This window comes from Erpetoichthys calabaricus, chromosome 11, assembly GCF_900747795.2.
Source record: "Erpetoichthys calabaricus chromosome 11, fErpCal1.3, whole genome shotgun sequence".
In the NCBI taxonomy this organism is placed as follows: Eukaryota; Metazoa; Chordata; class Cladistia; order Polypteriformes; family Polypteridae; genus Erpetoichthys; species Erpetoichthys calabaricus.
This window is the reverse complement of record NC_041404.2, coordinates 158,617,444-158,637,074: the sequence shown is the minus strand read 5'-3', so window position 1 is coordinate 158,637,074 and position 19,631 is coordinate 158,617,444. Positions and strand designations below refer to the sequence as shown.

Genomic DNA, 19,631 nt, shown 5'->3' with positions numbered 1-19,631 from the left:
TCATTTTTATTTCTTCTTTGAAATCAAAAAGATGCTTGTTCTATATATCAATGTTTGAAAATTTTTGGAATCTTCAAGAGTAGGTTCATCTGACTGGCAGCAGGAACAGACAACTATATGTAAATAGTACCCTCTAGTGGATCTCTCTTACAATAACCAATTTCATTGTAACTTTTTTGCTGAAATGCAACTAGTCTTTTGCTGCTAACAGTGCTCCCAAACTTGAACACAGAATACCACTGTATCTTCTGCTTTTTTTTTTTGTTTGTTTTGTTTTTATTTAACTAGGTGGCTGGACTTCCAGTTTAATTGAAGAATAAGTTAATTTATTGCTTTTACATGTAATATGCCAGAATAGAAATTCCGCGTTTATTTTACATTTCTTTTAGAGTTAAAGATTACCAAAAACTGTTCTTAGTAACAAATGTTGTAAGAAGCAAATTCCTCTTTTCTTTCACAGTGTCAATTGTTAGATTATCCACTTGGTGATCAGCACACGAGACAAAATGGATGCGAATTAGCAGTAACTCTTTAGGACAAACTGTTATTTGCACTGGCATTTATTGTTTGTTAAGTCTCAATTATAATGTGAAGTATTTAAACTTATTTTTAAAAACAAAGCTTGGCAAAAACAGACATACAGACAAAAACAGACAGACTGCAAATACTCTTTTTATTCTTATGATTTTTCTTATTCTTATGTTACATATTGTTCAGTAAATTGCATTTTAAATGCCAACTTTGGGAAACAGTTTTTTAAAACATAATGAATGTCAGGATTAAAAATAAACTGGAGTTCCCAAAATGCAAAGCTAGCGAACCCTCACCAGGGCTTCTCCTCTAACCTAATTCACAGTCCTTTTGTATATTAAGTAAATCTTTTAGTTTAATTATTGACACTTTTTCCTAGGGTCACAGATGAGAATCAAAAGTCCATATATATTATAGAATGTTTATTATCTTCAGTTACAATGCAACATGGTATCAAAAGTACAATACTGTACTTTCATCTGATTTAAACTGAGAATTTGAGACTATTAAACAGTGCCCATACAAGTCCGCTACAATGAGACCACTAAACAGTTTCACTGATGGTTTCTAAATATCAGATTCTGTTCAGTTTTCTTTGGATATATGCTGCTACTGTTACCTGAATACATCCAACTTGTCCAGATACGCTACAGAAATCAATGCAAAACCAAACTGAATTAGTCTACTTAAATACATTGATACAGTCTCTGTGCCATTATATTTTATACCAATTCTAACTATTTTTTTTTTTTTCTTAAATAGGCCAACTTACCGAACAATATCAAAACTGCTATTCTGACTGCTGCCTGGCCTACTGCCATTCTCACAAACAAACAGAGTGACCTGAATCTCTGGTTTGGGACAAGATTAAACTCCTATATTGGATTCCTTAATTTGAACATCTTTAACGCCACACTGAATGCCACATGCCCTGCATTTAGTAAAATGTAAGAAGTATACAGAAAAGAGAGAAAAATCAATGAAAAAGCCATTTGTAATTTTAATGGAACAATAGCTAATTTTATGCACTATTATTTACAATCAAATTTTCTTTGGCCTCCGGGGCTGTCTAACTGATTACTCTTTCAGAGATCAAAGGTCAATCTGGACTTCTGTCACTAAAATTTTCTTTTAAACTTTTTGTTAAGTATTGATTTAAGTAACAGGAGCTGCAGTATAACCTACTATAAAACTCCTGACCAGTGCACGCAATTTTTATACAATGCAGATTTCAGCACTGAACTGCATGTCTGTAGTAGCTCCCATTGGTTTTCTTACTTTAAATAAATGTCTAACTCCAAAGAAATGTCTTGCTAGGACTCTCCATTCCCTTACCTGCTGATGAAGATATTGTTTCTTGACTGGCCTTCATTCTTTATCTTGGGCAATTGCTTTGGTATTCTTGTGAGGTTCCAATAATTCAGTCTTTAGGCCTTGGTAGCCATAACATCACTAAATCACTCTGTAACTAGAGTGGCTTGAATTTCAAATCCCATTTAAAATAAAATGAATGTTTGTGAAGTACTAACCAGCCTGTTAATATAAAACATCTAATTCTAGGTAAATTAATATTAACTTTCCTATGTCTCTTGCAGAATTTCACTTCTTGGGTCCAAAACGCTTGCCTATCTTCAGCCAAGTGATGTGTATAATATGATTAAAAAGTATCTTACTCTAGGTAAAACATTTTATATTTATTTAACATTTGTAATATATATTCAGAAGAGCAGTTCAGTATGTTAGAATACTGTACATTGAAATTATGTGGTTAGATACAATTCCTACTATATTCTAAATACATTAGTCTCATTCAAACAGATAGAAGAAATAAAATTAAATATAGGTCCATGTGTGGAAGGGATTCGAGAAACATTTAAATGAATCAATATTCACACAACTCTGCATAACTAAAAGTTTGAGTAACAAAGGAAATCTTTACTGTTTAGAGTTAGTTTAATGTATAATCTTAGTGCCTGTATCTGCTTGGTAATGTGTTTGGATACAGGTTAAATGGTAAAATGAACAGTCATGCAGTATTTATAGAATGATGAAAAATTAATGCAACAATGTTTAGAGGAATATTCTAGTTTTATATATGGCAGCTTAATAATTAAACATATTTTTAATTGTTGCAATTTAATAATTTTCAACTGCTTTTCTTATTTTTCACCCAAAGGAACACTGCCCAAGTGCTTTGATCCCACCAATCCATTACTGAACTCTACAGCTTGGTTTGCTAATTACATTGGGAACTTTATTATCTACACAAGCAAGAATGATTTGGAACTCTTTGCTTCTACTGAAACAGTGCGTATTGCAAATTCATTTTAACAGTATATTACTCAGAAGTATGGGTTTTAATAGGACAACTAAAATTGTTAGCCAATTTCATTTTTGAAGCCGCTTTTTTTCTTTGAAATCATTTCTTTGAGATATTTATAACATCAGTAATGTTTGGCACACCTGAAAAAAACAGAGTAAAGTGCACACTTTGACAATCTGATTGACTTCTTTGTTATAAGCAAGTTTCTCAATCAGTCAAGAATAGTTTACTCTTTCCAAACAACGGATAGGATCCTCTTTAATAATAATGTTGAATAAATTATTAGGTTGTAATAAAAAATATAAGCACCATTAACTGTTATCTATAATGCCTTGTATTACAGTTTGTAGGCTAAAAAAACACATACTCACTTTATGTCTGCAGATACTGCAGTAAGTTTTGAGAAAAAAAAAATTAGATATGTATATTGTCTTTCTACCTTCTTTTTAATGATCTCTAATTGTTATACTTTTAGCTTATGACCTTCACAACAAGTAAACAAAATCTGAAACTCTTCAGTAACACAGCCATACCAAAAGATGTACTGGAATTCTACATTTCTCTGCTGTTTGCAGCAAAACCACATTTTAACCTAACAAAGTAAGTATTTTTATACTCCAAATCTTTATGGTTTAAATTTAGTGGTGTCATTCACTTTGAAAATTTAAATGACTCTGTATGTGGTGTTGCTCCCATGTGATTCTGCGTGGCAGTTTTTGTTACAGTGCTCTTATTTCAGCTCTTTAAAAAAGCAAAAAGAAAGGAACCATCCTCAGTGCACACTCACAATGTAGCTAAAATGTTCTGATGGACATGTGACGCAATCAAGCATTTCCATCCTGGTCCACCTGTATTACTTTAGTTATATTTGGGATACCACAGGACCACACTTCTATTTTATGTTGTGTCTTTAACACTGATTAATAAATTAAAGAGCTTTGTAAGGCCATTTCAAATTTAGTAAAAGATAAAAACAAATCAGTTTTATACGGTATTTTAAAGGTACAGAGGCAATCTAAATTGAGAAATAATCTGTTGCCTTATTCTTTACCTTTTTATGTTACTCATATAGTACCCAATATATGCAACTTTCCTGCTTTCACTGTGTTAACTTTTTTTTCTTTATAAATTTCATGTATTCTCTTGTAACTTTGTAAAGTACTCTGTTAAAAAGTTTTCCATGAAAGGCACTCAATAAAATAGAACTGATGGTAAAACAACAATAAAAAATTCAGTAATAATACTTGAAATTCCAGTATGCTGGAGCCAAAGGTCCTTTTGCGTAATGCACAGCATCTGCATGATTATAAGTAATTCACTGATGAAAGTGGGTAAAAGTTGATGGAGTCAATAATACAAACAAAATGAAAATCTTGAACTAGGAGGAATAAACCCTACACAGGCAAGGACATTTCTTGACAGAAGTTCAAGGTGTTTCATATCCAAAATTTTTTAATTTCTGTATTCTATCCTATGCAATCAGCTAACCTTTAAATTCCCTTATATTAAATGCACATGAAAATATCAACCTGCATCCATTGTACAAAAAGCATGTCACCATGTTCAGTGTCTCTCATATGTAATATTACCACAAGCAGGTTGATCATAAATACAAGGATAATTAACTATACTACAGTATATTTAGAACAAACTCAGAAAAGCAAGATTTGATAGAAAAGGTGTTTTTAGCTGCTTATACCTACTTTAATGTTTTTGTGCTCCAACTAAGATATGCACATCAATAAAATATGGTAAACTGCCTTAAAATGTTTAGAAAATACTGTAATCCATGTCCCATGTTGTTAGCTTGTTGCACTACAATATACACTGTGCTAGCTGTAGACAACTGCAACATTATATTACAATGATGTCCTGTTTTTAGGCTACCAGATGCTCTTCTTTGTTATGCACCAATTAATAGTTTCCTGTCATCAGTGAATTTGAACAATGTTGCATTTTTGTCTGCAAAATTCATTGACATCTGCAATACTACACTGTTCACACAGGTAAGAAACCAGAACTAATACTTATTTTACTGTATAGTGATAACTTTGTTAGGGCCCTTAATGTTGACTCATATAAAGAAATGCTTCTAGTTTCAAAAATCTTTACAGAATCTTAGTTAACATGCTGGATTGTTAGAGTTGACTTGGTGATTCCTAAACCTTTTATTGAATACTATAAAATGAGAAATAAAAACCTCTGTCATTATGCGAATCATGACAAAATATTTGAGTTTTTATTCATTACTTATTACTGTAGTTCTCAAGGGATAAACGGCACAATTCAGAATTTATAAGAACAGTCAAAATAACCATTTGAATCTCTGTTTTCGTAATACTTTTTAAGGCAACCATTTTCACAAAGGTATATTAAAAACACAGCAACATTTTTTCATCCATGTATTAGTTTAATGAGCCCACTTATTCCAGTATAGCAATGCCAGGTGCAGCATAGTGGACAACCCGGGATAATATTCAACTCCATCAGTGGGCACATGTGTTACATCGCCAAGTACATCAAAGTTTATCATAACTGTTACAGAAAATAAGCTACAGTGATGATGAAAACTTAAATTCATGAACATATACACTTGCTTAGTGTATTGTTAGTGGTAAGAATGTTATTTTTATTACCTGAGCATCACATTATGTTTATCAGTTTGTTTTAGAGTATGGAATAGATTTAACAGATAAAAAGAATTAATGTCTAAATACGACTAAAACTACTAATTTGACCAAAGTGGCAGAGAGTAGTTTAGTTTTCCACTTTGCAGTTGAAGCATTGGGGACTCACCCTAACAATTTAGAAAACTTAAGAGGAGATGAATAGTGCCACAGAGCATCCATTCTGTGAATTACAGTAATCCCTCCTCCATCGCGGGGGTTGCGTTCCAGAGCCACCCGCGAAATAAGAAAATCCGTGAAGTAGAAACCATATGTTTATATGGTTATTTTTATATATTTTAAGCCCTTATAAACTCTCCCACACTATTATAAACATTTCACGCACAGTTATACAGCATAAGCCCTTTGTATTCTCTTAGATATTAGGTAAGATTCGTTGAAATTATGTATGTAAACACAGTTTACATACAGTAAAACCTAAATATTATTTTAAAGATATCGAGCGTCTCCAATATCACATACGTTACAGCCATTACAACAGACAGGCCACCAGCAATAAATACGTACAATGCAAGAAAAATTGTATACAGTAAAATGTGTGTACAGCGACACTAAACTATGTACATGTAATAAGTACTGTACGTAAATAATTAATTATGGTTACTCACCAACAATGACACGACGACTTGTCCGATAACGATGAGTTTAATTTTACTGCACAACAAAGGATAGCGTTACAGCTCTTCTAAAGGAGCCTCTTCAGGCGACTGTTTAGCACTGCCATTGTTCTTCTTCCAGCACTCTTCAATCCAAATCCCTAAAGCAGATTCCATCCAGACTGCTGCCTTATCACGTCCACTTGCAACTCGTTTTGCGCCCTGATTAAAGGACACTGCGGCCGTAGATCTTGTATGCTTTACCTCCTTTTTAAATAAAAAGAATCGTGGACTCATTGATGCTGTAATTGTGTCCTGCAGCGGTGTAGCTGTTTCCTTCCTTCAACATATCCAAAACTTTTACCTTTTCTGCAATCCTGAAGCATTAGCAGTAACGTGCATTAATGCTGAATGAGTGAGATGAGACTTCCTGGTTAATGCAGCACTCCGTTGCTGAGCCAATCAGCAGCACACAGGAACTTAACTGCGTGCTCTGATTGGGTATCTTCTCAGCCATCCGCCAATAGCGTCCCTTGTTTGAATTCAAATGCGTCCCTTGTTTGAATTCAAATGGGCAAATCAACTGAGGAAGCACACGTACTGTAGACCGCAGACATCCGCGAAGCAGTGAAAAATCCGCGATATATATTCACATATGCTTACATTTAAAATCCGCGATGGAGTGAAGCCACGAAAGACGAAGCGCGATATAGCGAGGGATCACTGTAAAACCCTAGGAACAGAAGTTAAAATAAAAAAAAGCTGAAAGATGAAGGTGACTGTGTATATTATTTCAGAATTCCAACCTTGGTGTCCTAACTTTACTCTCTCTTCCATTTTTAACCGCTCTCCATAGAACTGTTTTCTCTTTTCCATTTATACAGCACACAATCCACGTCCCATTAATGTTGTTAAATCTTGTACCCAATAAAGTAGACATTACCATGTCATTTGATTCCAAGGTCAAAATTCACATACAAAGTAGCAATGAAAGATACTTAGTAAAAAGAGTATCTTTAACATACTTGCCAGATGCAATTTGGTCAACACTACAGAAGTATCTCATCTTGATCTGGTAGGCATCAGTGTGGATAGCTTTGTTTATTTAACAAAACTGGCCATCTGCTGCTTATGCAAATTCTGTCTTTCTCTCGATTTGCACTCAATCAACGTATTCAGAATTAATTCTTTGTATAAAATCTAACAAAAATTCTTTACAATATGAGAATCAAGTTTTTCTCTCACAGGAAATCATATAGTACAGAGGCAAGGTCATCTATGAAAATAGCATACATATGTAGACAAATTTCCATTCCTTTCCTCAACCCAATTTTTTCCTTGTACCTGGTCAGTTGGGTGTTGGCAATTACTGTTTATTACTAGCACAAGACAAGACAGAGTCTCACACGTAATCAAACTCGATTCAGTCAGCAATCAAACTAAAATCACACATCTTTAGTAAGTAGGAGAATACCTAGAGAATACAAAGTAAATTTATATGGATAAACATGTGAAAGTTCCACAAAAATTATGACCAGGTCAGGATTCAAACTGGAGCAGTCAAGTAGCAGTGCTTTACACTATACCACTACAGTACCTGATGGATCTTGGTGTTCATTGCAAAGATCTATAAAATATGTAGTTAAACTATGGACAACAGTTCAATCCAGGTAAATTATAAATGAGTAACTGCAAAAAATAACCTCCTCTTCTGATATACATTTTTTCTTTCAGTTTTTGTCATCTATGGCTGGAAACACTCCAAACATCACTGCGGATGTTATCGCATTTTTGGGGACGCAGAGCTCTGACCTAACTGTCACTCAAATTTTACAAACAGACCCAAGTGTCATACTTCAGTCAGTCAGCATTTTGAGTCAAGTGCCTAACTGGAATCAAGAGCAAGCCAAGGAAGTAATTCAGAAACTACTTTCAAGTGGCTACCAGGTATTGCTTCCTTTCTAAAAGAGTTTACTTATTTTTAATTGCAACTTCTGCAGTGCATTTGGTAAAAAGCCACAAATTTACAGCAGTGAAAATTTTCAGTTTGAAATAAATGAACTTCAGTTAACTTGTATGCCTTTCACAGATCTGTTTAAACAGCAGTTACATTCAGATTTATTTTTCATCTGGTAGTTTCATTAACTATAGTGTGTTACTGTCTCACTGTGGTACTTCCATGACCCCATTGTGACCCTTATCTCATTGGACAGCCTCATCACATTACATTTATAATGGCAAACAAGCTTATCTTCAGGGTTTTGGGACACTTTTTCCACTTAGGTTACCTCTATCTAACTTATCCGTCAAATATAAATATTATTAAAATGTAATTTCATGTTTCTAAATTACCTAGCATTTGTATTTATAGGTTAATTCTGACAGACAACTGATAGCACTTGGAACTTTAACACAAGGGCTAACAACATCTGCAATTCAGAATATTAACTCAGCAGCTGTCCTTGGTGCCATACAAAATACAACTTTTGTACAAAACCTGTTGCTCGCACCACAGGTCATTCAGCAGTTGTTTGTTAATAAGGTGAGTAAAGTACACACTATAACATGCTTCTTTAAAAGATACAATTAAATTCTGTTTTCTCTGTTTGCCTCTGTCGCATAAAAATGACTTTTTAGGGCACAATAAAATACCACTGACTAATATAATATAGAACATATTTCATAATTACTTAAAAGGTGGGGGACTTTCAAATGCCAGACATTAACCTAGTGAAGGATTAAAGGGCAACATTAAAGTCTGTTAAAATGGGCAGTTGGAGTAATTGAACGATAAAAAAGGGAGGCAAAAGGATAACAAAAAACTTGTCATTTGACCTAGTGATATGACATATAAGCGAACAAAGTTCTGGAAAATACAGACTGCTGGGTGGAGGGATGGTTTTTGCCGTTTGATATATCAGAAGAGATTACAAGAACATATTTTCCATACAGTGAAGTGTCATAACAGAATCCTCTGTCTTGCAGATCATTGCTGCCAACCCATCCCCAAATGTAGTACTGCAAAATGTTCCTGCTAATTTGGCCAGCTTAATCCCAGTTTCTTCACTGTTTTTTACTGGAAGCAACATTGATCTTCAAAGCCTCAATCAGAAAAACTGGACACCTGAGCAGGTATGTTATTACTTGTAAAGAACTAATACCTTAAAATTCTTCACTATGTCTTTGTTTTCACTGATTCAGTCTTAATACAGATGTTTGATCTAACATTTTGTTATATGCTACGTGTGTGAGGAAAAACCTGCTTCTTATCTTAATGAAAACAGAAAAACATTTTGCTTTTAAATTAAAGATGGCTGCAGTTTTCTGATTGTTTACATCAGTGTTTCCCAAACTCGGTCCTGGTGAACCCCTGTGGCTGCAGGTTTTTGTTCCAACCGGATTCCTAATCAGTGACAACACCTGATAGCACTGATCTCATTTAATTAGCTGGTTTGTTTTTTTTTTCTTTTATTCGACATTCAGAAAAGCATAGCAGCATGATTTTTACATTTATAAGAAATTTAGAAATATTTCTGCTTTTGCTATCGATTTAAATGCTTAACTCTCTTTTGTTGATTTCATTATACTTTGCCCTTTCTCTGTGCAGTTTTTCCCCCTTTGTTGTATCTTAATAATGACAATTTAAAATGAGCAGAGCAGACACGCAGGCAAACAACACTAAATAATCAAAGGCTGCAAGTACTTTAGCAACCGACCCACTAATGAGTAAATAATGGATTAATTAAACAATTAGAAGACCTAGAAAAGTAGAATGAAAATCAAGATGAAAATACTGTTAAAAAGAAAAAAAAATACATTATTCCTATATAACTGCTTGGTACATTTTAATTTTTTTTTTTTTATTTTTTTTTTTTAGCAAACTTAGTTTTCTAATTTCTATATTGTTCCCTAAACACAGAACTTGGGAAATATTAGTTCACTTAATTAGCCCAGGAGTTCAATTAAAAACAGAAGCTGGTTGGAACAAAAATCTGCAGCCACAGGGGTTCACCAGGCCTGAGTTTGGGAAACACTGGTTTACATGGAAGCAATAAAGTGCATGACAAGAAAATTTGGTTTCTTCATTTCAGTTCACTGCAAAAAATGCATATGTTTTACTTTTATTTAGCAAATAAATCTGTCAATGGGATAAGCAAAATGTACTTGACAAGATTTCTTAAATTAAGCTAAATAATCATAAATACAACTTATTTGATATGTCAATAATTCTGAATAAGGAAAATAAGATCTAATGTCACAATATAAATACTTTTCACTTGCTTAGATTTCATTTCTTGCAGTGTTCTTGTTATTACCATTTTATTTTCTGCAGCTATATAAAGTAAACCTATTAAAAACAATGCAATGTGAACCATATGATATACAGCAGTACAATTTGCTCATACCCTCATCAACTCTCTTTTTCAGGCTGCCTTATTTTATTACAATGTTATGATTAGCACCAAGAATTATCAGAGGTAAGTTTTACTGGTTTTGGTATTTTTTGTATATCATTCAAGTGTTTGTTGTCTTATATCTCATTATCGCGGACATGTAACCCAGGAGATCATTTCAAGTATGATTATTTCACATCAATAACCACTGCGTTGAACAGATCAGGTTATTCAATCATCTCCACAGTCTCCACCTATCCCTGGAGAATCTCCAGCCCTTCCTATTCCAGTTGAAACAGACACATGCCCCTGGAACTTCTTTCAAATCGGCATCCTAATTCAATATACATACCCAAATCAACTAATGTGGAGAAGCAGTCCTACTAGACGTTTTTCCTCATGTTGTTGAGCTCCTCACCATGACACAAAAAGTGGGCTACTACAGTTATACGTTATTTTAGTATTCAAAAATAAACTGAAACCACCTATTTTAAATTCAAAGAGATCCTGTTCCAAACAATCAGGAATGCTTGGTCTTTTAAAAATATACTAGTATTGTCACAGGAGGCTGGGGGACAGACCCAGCCGGGACGCCTGGAAGGACCGGGAGGTGGCATTTACGTCCTCCGGGCCACGAGGGGGCAACCACCCTGGATCTGGAGAGGACCACATGAGAGGAGCAAAAAGGCTCAAGCCCGTTGGGGCCCGTGGCCACTGCCAGGGGGCGCCCTGAGCCTCATGGAGCTCGGGAAACATTCACTTCTGCCACACCCGGGAAGATGGAAGAAGAGCCTTCCAGGGGCACCCGGAGTGCTTCCAGGTGCAAGAGCAACACTTCCGCCACACCAGGAAGTGCTGCTGGAAGAGCATCATCGAGCACGTCCGGGTGAACATAAAAGGGGCCGCCTTCCTACAGTCGGGGAGCTAGAGTCTGGAGTGGGAGCAGGACGAAGCTCCCGTGGAGAAAGGAAAGGCGGTCCAAGGACATTGGGGAAGAGGCCCGTGTTAAAGGTGTTTAGTGCTGGGAAGCACTGTGTGCTGTGTGGGACTGTGTTAGGAAGAAATAAACGTGTGCTTTTTTATAAAGAAGTGGTCTCTGTCTGGTGGTGTTCGGGCTGAATATCACAGTATATATATTAGTACATCTTGCCTGAAGAAGGGGTCGGAGTTGCATCAAAAGCTTTCATATTGTAATCTTTCTATTTAGCCAATAAAAGGTGTCATTTTTCTTAACTTCTCACTACATCCATAATGGCTAACACGGTACAGCACCCTAGTACTAAAATGATATCAGAAAATAGAATGTGACTATATTAAACACAGACACAAATGAAAAGGTGCAGACACCGGACACTGGCGCCGGCTGGGGCTCTGAACACTGATGTCTATAGCAGTAAGAAAAGTGTCTTTCCTATTGTGCCACAGTTGATGTTACATATAAATGTTGGTTTGATTTAACAGGGCATGCTTTCATGCACACTGGTGGTGGCAAAGAGCAAAGAATGACTCCATTATGTTAGGAAAAGAACTGCTCTTATGATTTTTATATGTTTCTCCTTTAATGTAATGTTGATGTGAACTAATATTGCATAGCTACTAGTCTGATATTACAGTGCTTTGTAAGCTGCTTCCTACCAGACACTGCAAAGTAAGAAAACCGTTTCAGTTTGAATGGTTTGGGAATTACCTACTCAAGCCAGGTCTGGTAGCTACATCTTATTTAATTAGTTTAATTTCTTTTGCTGGTGCACCTTACTGCATCAAAGCAAGATTATAAAACAGATTGCTGGATGGAGTACTATTCAGTGATTATTAATAAATCTAAAAACATCTCTACAAACATGCAGCAAGACTTTTGAAAATAACAGTTTTGCACTTTAAGGTTCAGATGCTAATTAAGGAGTGACTCATGGGTGCCATACCGCACTTCAATAATTCTATTGCAACTCACACTTCTATAATAATAGAAACCTAATCAATGCAACTCTGAAATTATGTATGACAGTGAGGTGTTCCAATCACTTCTACTTTACCAAAAAAAAATATTTATTTGTATAAAAATGCCCTTTCTTCTAACATAACACTGCTAATCATGGCCATTTCACCAAACACAAGTATAAAGCTTAACTTTTTTACTTCACATTACTCACCTATTTTTGCTTGATACTGACTTGTGTGTTGGTGCTAAACTTGATTCTCACCAAAACTCTTGAAATGAGATTTTTTAGCGGAGTGTTTCCAACTCCATGTTTCATTAGATTTGAGTTTATCTCCCAGTGCACCTTACATTTTGCACTATGGAATCAACAAAAAGTGCAGGCCACTGCTCGAGGAAGATGGCCACTCACCTATAGTCTCTAAACATCATTATACCTATCATTACACCAATAGAAATAACCACAATAGCCATACAGATATTTGACAAAGTTTCAATTTTAAAAAAGAGGTAAAAAAAAAAAAAATCAGTTAGATATTGCTTAGTGTTGTTTTTCATACACAACTGGCAGGTAGTTTTAAGATTTATAATGCTGAGTTGTTATATTAGTATATCATTATCATCTTTTAAAGATAAAATTGTGTGTTTAGTATAATGTTCATTATTCGAGTTCCATCTTACTAGGTGGAAAAAAGTAAAATGTTTCCTGTCAGAACTGTAGTAAATAATAACAGACACGTAGTAACTTTTTAACTTCAATAGGGTGGAAATGTATTAACAGGTTATTCAGATTAATAAGCATGGAAGTGCAATCCAAGCATAAGATAACTTGGTAGGGGATGTGTGGCATATGTCTAAAATAAAAGCGTGTTCCTTCCTCTGTAGTCCCCAGTCACTTCCTCTTTCTTCAGTTACACTTGTTTTAATGATGTCTGCTCCTTCTTTCTGCTAAGTTTATCCTCCCCTTTCCCTGTAGCATAATCAGTTACTTTAACTCTTCCTTAGATAATCCCAATTTTCTATGACAATCTGCAATACCAGTTCATGTAAACAAATCGTGAACTGTTTAATCAGTTGCTTTCAGCTCACAGTGTGTTACAGGCATATGTCCTCCATTCAGTAAATGTAGCCAATGCCCTTCATTATATTACTTTCCATTTCAGCAAACACCTACTGTGACAGGACTGGATAGACACCTGACCTAAATCTGCAACCATTTTCCTTAATGCCTGGACTCTGGGGTTTATTTTCCCCCAGTCTTTGCTTTATAATAGTACTAGTAATAATAGGTATTTACCTGTCAACAGCTGCTATTTAACAAGTGAATTTACTGTATTTGTGTGGTTATGGTATTATGTCATTAATCAATAGCACAGTCATAGGATTGGTTCCCTGCCTTGTGCCCTGTGTTGGCTGGGATTGGCTCCAGCAGACCCCCGTGACCCTGTGTTCGGATTCAGCGGGTTGGAAAATGGATGGATGGATGGACAGTCATAGGAAAACTCAATAAAATCTAAGGGGTTTATGAAAGTTGTTTTTTTTCCTTTTACTTTCTCTAGTCTTTCATCTTTCGTACTACAAGGATATAGTGGAGCTTCAGTGAAAAATCTTTCCTCTAATGACATCATTGAAATTATTAAAGCATATAATGGAAAACATGTAACCCTTGTAGAACAACAGGTAAGAGAATAAAAGTGTAAAGGTTTATTTACTTGTGGTAGCATCTTTAAAAGTATTTTTAAAAATATTGTGAGATTTTTTATCATTGGTTTAATTCTTGTCCCATACTTGAATTAAATGAAGGCAACTGAAAGGGGAGACATAAAAAGGGGATTAACCAAAAAACAAAATAAATTCCATAGAAAATAAAGAAAAAAATTCATCTGAGGTCCCTTTCTAGAAAAGGAAGAAGTAGCTAGTTTGCTTTCTCATTGCACTCTCCAAGTCTCTCAGTTTCCAGAAGTTTCTTTCTCCCCCACTGTGCAGTACTGACTGCAATGCAATCTCTATATCCTTTGTCTGTAATATATGGGATCATCAGTGTAGAAGAGTATTCTGTTTAGGTCAGTTATCAGGAAATAACAAGCCTGCCCTGCCTTATGGCACACAAATAAGGAGTGTGGCCTCCACTTTCACTCCATTATGGGTCCATCTCATGACCTGTTCTCTCTTTGTCTCTGTACTATTCTATCCAGGTTTTTTCTTGTGCTCTTAAATGGAGGTCCATACTGTGGCATTTGGCCCCATCCTTCCAGTGGGCAACCTAATGTCAATTTATTAATGTAGAAAGTAACTCAATTTTAAAAAATGAAACTATTTAGATTTTTCTGTATCTTACAAACCCTCTCTTTTACAGCACACTCCACACAATTTTCTACTCAAGTATTAAAAATGTAAATTAGCTTTTTTTAGAATGTTTAAGCTTGATGATCATTTTTATTTTAGAAAACCACAAACTATATTTAAATCCAGGAATTGTGTCAGAATAATTGTTTTTATTAAATTGATCAAAAAATGATTATGTTCCAATATATGTAAATTATATATTCTTATAAGAACATGTGATACTTGCAGTGTTTTTTCATATAATAAACATTCCCTAATGTTCAATATCAAACCCAGTTTTGTTGTTACAGTAGTCATACTAAAACACACATTATGCGGACAGAAGGTTTGTCTTAATGTAAAGAAGTAAAACTGTTTTCACATTACAATATTTCTTTCTTTTAGCTGACCTCAATGGCTTATTACCTAAATAATCAAACAACACTCCAGAACTTTTCAAGTTATCCTCCAGAAGTTCTTCTGTATTATCAGTGAGTAGATTAGCTCCTTTATATAAAAATGTACGGTTAAAATGCTTAAAATGTGCAAGTAAACATTTTTACAATTTCTTATTCAGTTTTGTCTTGTATGCTTTAAATAAGTGTGACAGTTTTCTATCGTGAAAAAAGATAGTCGCTGCAGGTTTTCATTGTAGACTTCTTGGACTGTTTTGTGTCCATTTACAGTATGTGGATAGTCTCTGTTGTTTCTGGAGGCCCACAGAACATGACATTTACTAAGTTTTCTTCTCCTTGTATATGTCCCCAAATCTAAGGTGTCAAAAATGTCCTAATGCCTGCATTTTAGTTCAAAGACATGCTATTATATTTATTTGCAGCTATAAACTGACCACGCATTAGTGAAATTCATAGAGTATACTGGCATCTTATCCATGATGGGCCTTGCCTTGTATACATTAAGGCTGCATTAGAGCTTCAGCTCCCTGTAACTGAGTAAGGTAGCTTCAGACAATGGGTGAATGAATGGTGCATAGATCACGGTAAATTTGTATTCATGGGACAATAGAACTGTATTCTCTCTCTTCTGTTTGGTCCCGTTTCCTTTAAGAGAGGTAATAATGGTATGAATGGCTGATAGTAATTAAGCTGTTAAAATTAAGACTTCTGCTAGTATAAGTGATTTGAACAATTTTATAAGATCTTGAAATACAAGGCCTGACTAAAGCAATTCAAGGCATTCCTCAGATCTCAGTAGCATCCCCAAATTGTGCCAGTGAAATATGGAACTCCACATACCCCAGCAGATGAGTCAAGATTTTTTAGTCGTCACACACACAGTTACATAGGTACAACATGCAGTGAAATGAAAAAGCTAGCCTACTCCAGGATTGTGCAAAAATATATAAATAAATAAGGTAAATACACAATACAATAAATAAGAAAATTAAGAAAAATTGAATAAAATTAAAACTAAATTAATTATTGTGTCAAAATTGAAACAAGTACTAAATTCACCTCAATAATTTATTGTTAAAATATTTATAGCATAATTTCTCAGGGTATGCTCAATGCAATTTCTTATCTAGAAAAATATTTATTTTTGGAATATGTGAAGTTTCCTTTGTGTCTGTACTATTTCTGTGTTGCATGGGCAGTCCCGTCATCCCTGCAGTGTTCCCACCAGACCTTTTCTCAGATATGCAGAAATTCATCCTCAACCTTTCAGTTTCCTCTTGGGGCTTGAAGTCTAGAGCCCTTTATTTGTGACACGATTTAAAATGTGCATGAACTTGTACATCTCACTATTTTGGATTAGTCATAGTCATTATCCTGTATCATGTTGATTAATTATATACAATACAATTTAGCACTTTGCCTAATGAACAAAAATTAGAAATTTATTTGAATATTCATCTGTGTTTTTGCATTGTGTTGAGCATCTGATGTTGAGATATATATTAATAATATCCTTTATTTTGTCATACAGTATAGCCACCAATGTTTTGTCATGCAGTACGTTGATAAACATATTGTTAGAACTTAATTTTAAGTGATCTTTTATGGTATTATTTGACTGACATTTTATCATCACTGGTGTTGGTAGCCTAATAAATTGCAAAATGCAGTGTCTGTTCCTTGACACCTCATGTGAGTTTTACTGGAATATGTCTCCTTCTTTGTTTGCTCTCCATTTCCACTTCCGTAACTCGTTACATGCAGCTCTGATTATCTTTTCCTGTTACTGTATGTGCACTGCTTAGGGGTGTGCGATATTGGAAAAAAAAAAAATATCTCGATATTTTCTGGGACTTTGATGATAACGGTAATTCCAAGATAATGTAATGTATTATTTGAAATTATATTGAATTATATTTTTGTCACCTATAGCTTTGCTTATCAGGTCTTTTTGTATTTTAAAACGTCATAATAAATAATATCAATTTAACCTAAACTTCATTTTATAGAGGAACCCCAAATTACTCACCAATCGCAATATGAAGCCTATGCCCAAAACAAGGTAGCCTCTTCCAGTTATTAATCCGTAGTGCACTGACAACGTTAGCCCCTCTGTTGTCATGCAAACCTTGCGGTCTTCTCGCAGTGACCATGATGCCAGCGCATCTTTCAGACTTTGCGCAATGATGTCGCCAGTGTGATCTTGTGGGAAGTAGGATGTTTGCAAACAGAAGCTTTGCAGTTGCCAGTTTTCGTCAATGAAATGCACCGTTAGAGAAAGGTTCGGCTCGGATGTTCGGCTTGACCATAAATCCGTTGTTGCGGCAAAATGTGAAACCTTTTGCAGTTTATGCGTCAGAGTTTGCCGACACGAATCATAGGCTACAACTTAGGCACAGCTGTTTGACTGAAATATTTTCGGCCAGGCAGTGTGTACTTCAAAAGTTGTTTAAAACCATCTCTCTCAACCACTTGAATTCGCATCATATCTTTTGCGATATAATTGGTGACTGCGTTTATGTCATGCCATCTGTTGCTTTTCTTGTCGCAAGGCACTTTTTTGCAGAATGAGTCCGCTAAAGTTTGCCGAGTGTGTTTTTGTGCTTGTACCTTGGTTACTTTAGACTTGTGCTGAACAGTTGACTCCTTAAGCTTTTCGTATTCTTCGTATTCTGTGTGGTGGTTAGTTCGCAAATGGTGAAACAAGTTAGTTGTCGAGCTGTCTTTAACGGCAACCGATTACCACATAGTTTGCAGATTGCCGTCTTTTGAGCAACGTCAGTCTTTTCAAAACCAAACCACTGCCATTCGAGTGAGAATGAACCATGTCTGGCATTTAACTCTGACGACGTAGATAGCGAGGCTGTTTTATCATCTGGCGCTGTTTGTTCACTCATTTTGGGGCAGGGAGCGATGCTAACTTGCGGCTTGCTGGACGTGCACGCCTACGCAACTCGCTTTGCGCACGCGCAGTGGTCTATACCGTTGTATTAGTGAATGAACTTTCTTTTTTTTGCAAAGCGAGTTACATACTAGATAATTTAATCTCGCACATCGTTAAAACAGCAATTAAGATATAATCGTAAACGATGTATATCGCACACGCCTAGCACTGCTAGCACATTCACACTGCCCTCTCTGCCTCACACTACTCACTTGTGTTCAGAAACAAGACTGGCTATGTTCACTTTCCCAAACTCCATGATGTGCTACAAGCTAGGACCTTTACAAGACTTGCCAGTGGTACCCATACCCAACCCAGTAGATTTAAGTAGAGAAGCAGGTCTTGTACGTTCTACTCTTTAAATGTTTGATCATCATTCTCTCTCTCATCCTCTCTCTCACACACACACACACACTTACACAACACCCTCTTCACTAGCTCCTTTAATGATGAGCTTCTAAGGATTGTTCCACCCCTACCAAAACTTCCACACCAAACACGCTACTGTCTGAAACACTAAATCACACTGGAAGAGGTTTTTTTTTTTTTTAATAGCAGTAAGTAAACAAGAAAGCTTGTTAAGCAAAGGTCTCTATTTAAAGGGACCAGGAAGAAGCTTTTTGTCAGTCTAGCTGCAATGCAAAACTTAAGACCCCTGCCATACGCAAAAGTTTACTAATTTCACAGTGACTAGCACCTAAGCAGATCAGCAAGCCAAAGACCCGCTACCTTTCCTGCAAAGCAAATGTTTTATTGGTAAAGTTTTGTTGAAACTTTCCTACAAGTTATGCAGTTACAACTTTTTTTTTGTTTTTAGATATTCTAAAATCACTGATAAAAATTGTATTGCCTATTTTAAACAAATTGGAAATGCAACTCTACTGGAAAGTACTGGTACACTAAAACAAGCAAAGATTCTCTTGAAATCAGCTAAACAATGTCTGGTAAGTAAAACAAGCATGTATTTATATAAAGCAAACAGTACACACTACAGATGACAGAAACTGTCACTCCTAAAAACAGCCATCAATTATATTGTGTAACCCTAAAGATATACAATAATGCGGCAGTGTAAATGCATACAATAATTATCAAATAATAATTATAGTAATAACCTCAAAATAAATTTAAATTACTTAGTTAACCAAAGTGGTAATTTTATTATTTCTTAAGCTTTCTTTTAACAGTTGTGAATGGCTTTTTAGGGAAACATCAAGATTTTTTATTATTAAATCAAAACCAAAATAAGTTGCTTTTCTCTCAGATGATTCTTATGCCTTCATTAGTGCAAGTCTCAGTTAGATACAACAGATGTTGTCTTAGTTGTGGCAGGATGTGATAAAAAAACAAATGACCTCTAGATACTGAAAAGAACTCCAACAAACATTGGACCTCATTTTAATTTAGAATGACTGATACTGTCCTTGTTACAGAGTGGTGCACTGTCCGTGGCTGTTTACTTCCATGTACATGACACTA

At 35.2% G+C, this 19,631-nt stretch overlaps 2 protein-coding genes across 2 annotated transcripts in view; both read left to right on the top strand.

Annotated features, from left to right (window-relative positions):
* Nucleotides 1-19,631, top strand: part of LOC114661422 (uncharacterized) — a 251,958-nt gene that overhangs the window by 49,636 nt on the left and 182,691 nt on the right. The window lies entirely within an intron of this gene.
* LOC114661228 (uncharacterized) overlaps nucleotides 1-19,631 on the top strand; it is a 54,948-nt gene that overhangs the window by 21,428 nt on the left and 13,889 nt on the right. The window contains exons 15-26 of the mRNA XM_051933962.1: nucleotides 1,294-1,478; nucleotides 2,127-2,209; nucleotides 2,708-2,838; nucleotides 3,330-3,454; nucleotides 4,737-4,860; nucleotides 7,872-8,084; nucleotides 8,509-8,679; nucleotides 9,123-9,269; nucleotides 10,566-10,615; nucleotides 14,027-14,147; nucleotides 15,198-15,283; nucleotides 18,970-19,096. Of these exons, the coding sequence (XP_051789922.1) occupies nucleotides 1,294-1,478; nucleotides 2,127-2,209; nucleotides 2,708-2,838; nucleotides 3,330-3,454; nucleotides 4,737-4,860; nucleotides 7,872-8,084; nucleotides 8,509-8,679; nucleotides 9,123-9,269; nucleotides 10,566-10,615; nucleotides 14,027-14,147; nucleotides 15,198-15,283; nucleotides 18,970-19,096 (1,563 nt within the window). The remainder of the gene's footprint in view (nucleotides 1-1,293; nucleotides 1,479-2,126; nucleotides 2,210-2,707; nucleotides 2,839-3,329; nucleotides 3,455-4,736; nucleotides 4,861-7,871; nucleotides 8,085-8,508; nucleotides 8,680-9,122; nucleotides 9,270-10,565; nucleotides 10,616-14,026; nucleotides 14,148-15,197; nucleotides 15,284-18,969; nucleotides 19,097-19,631) is intronic.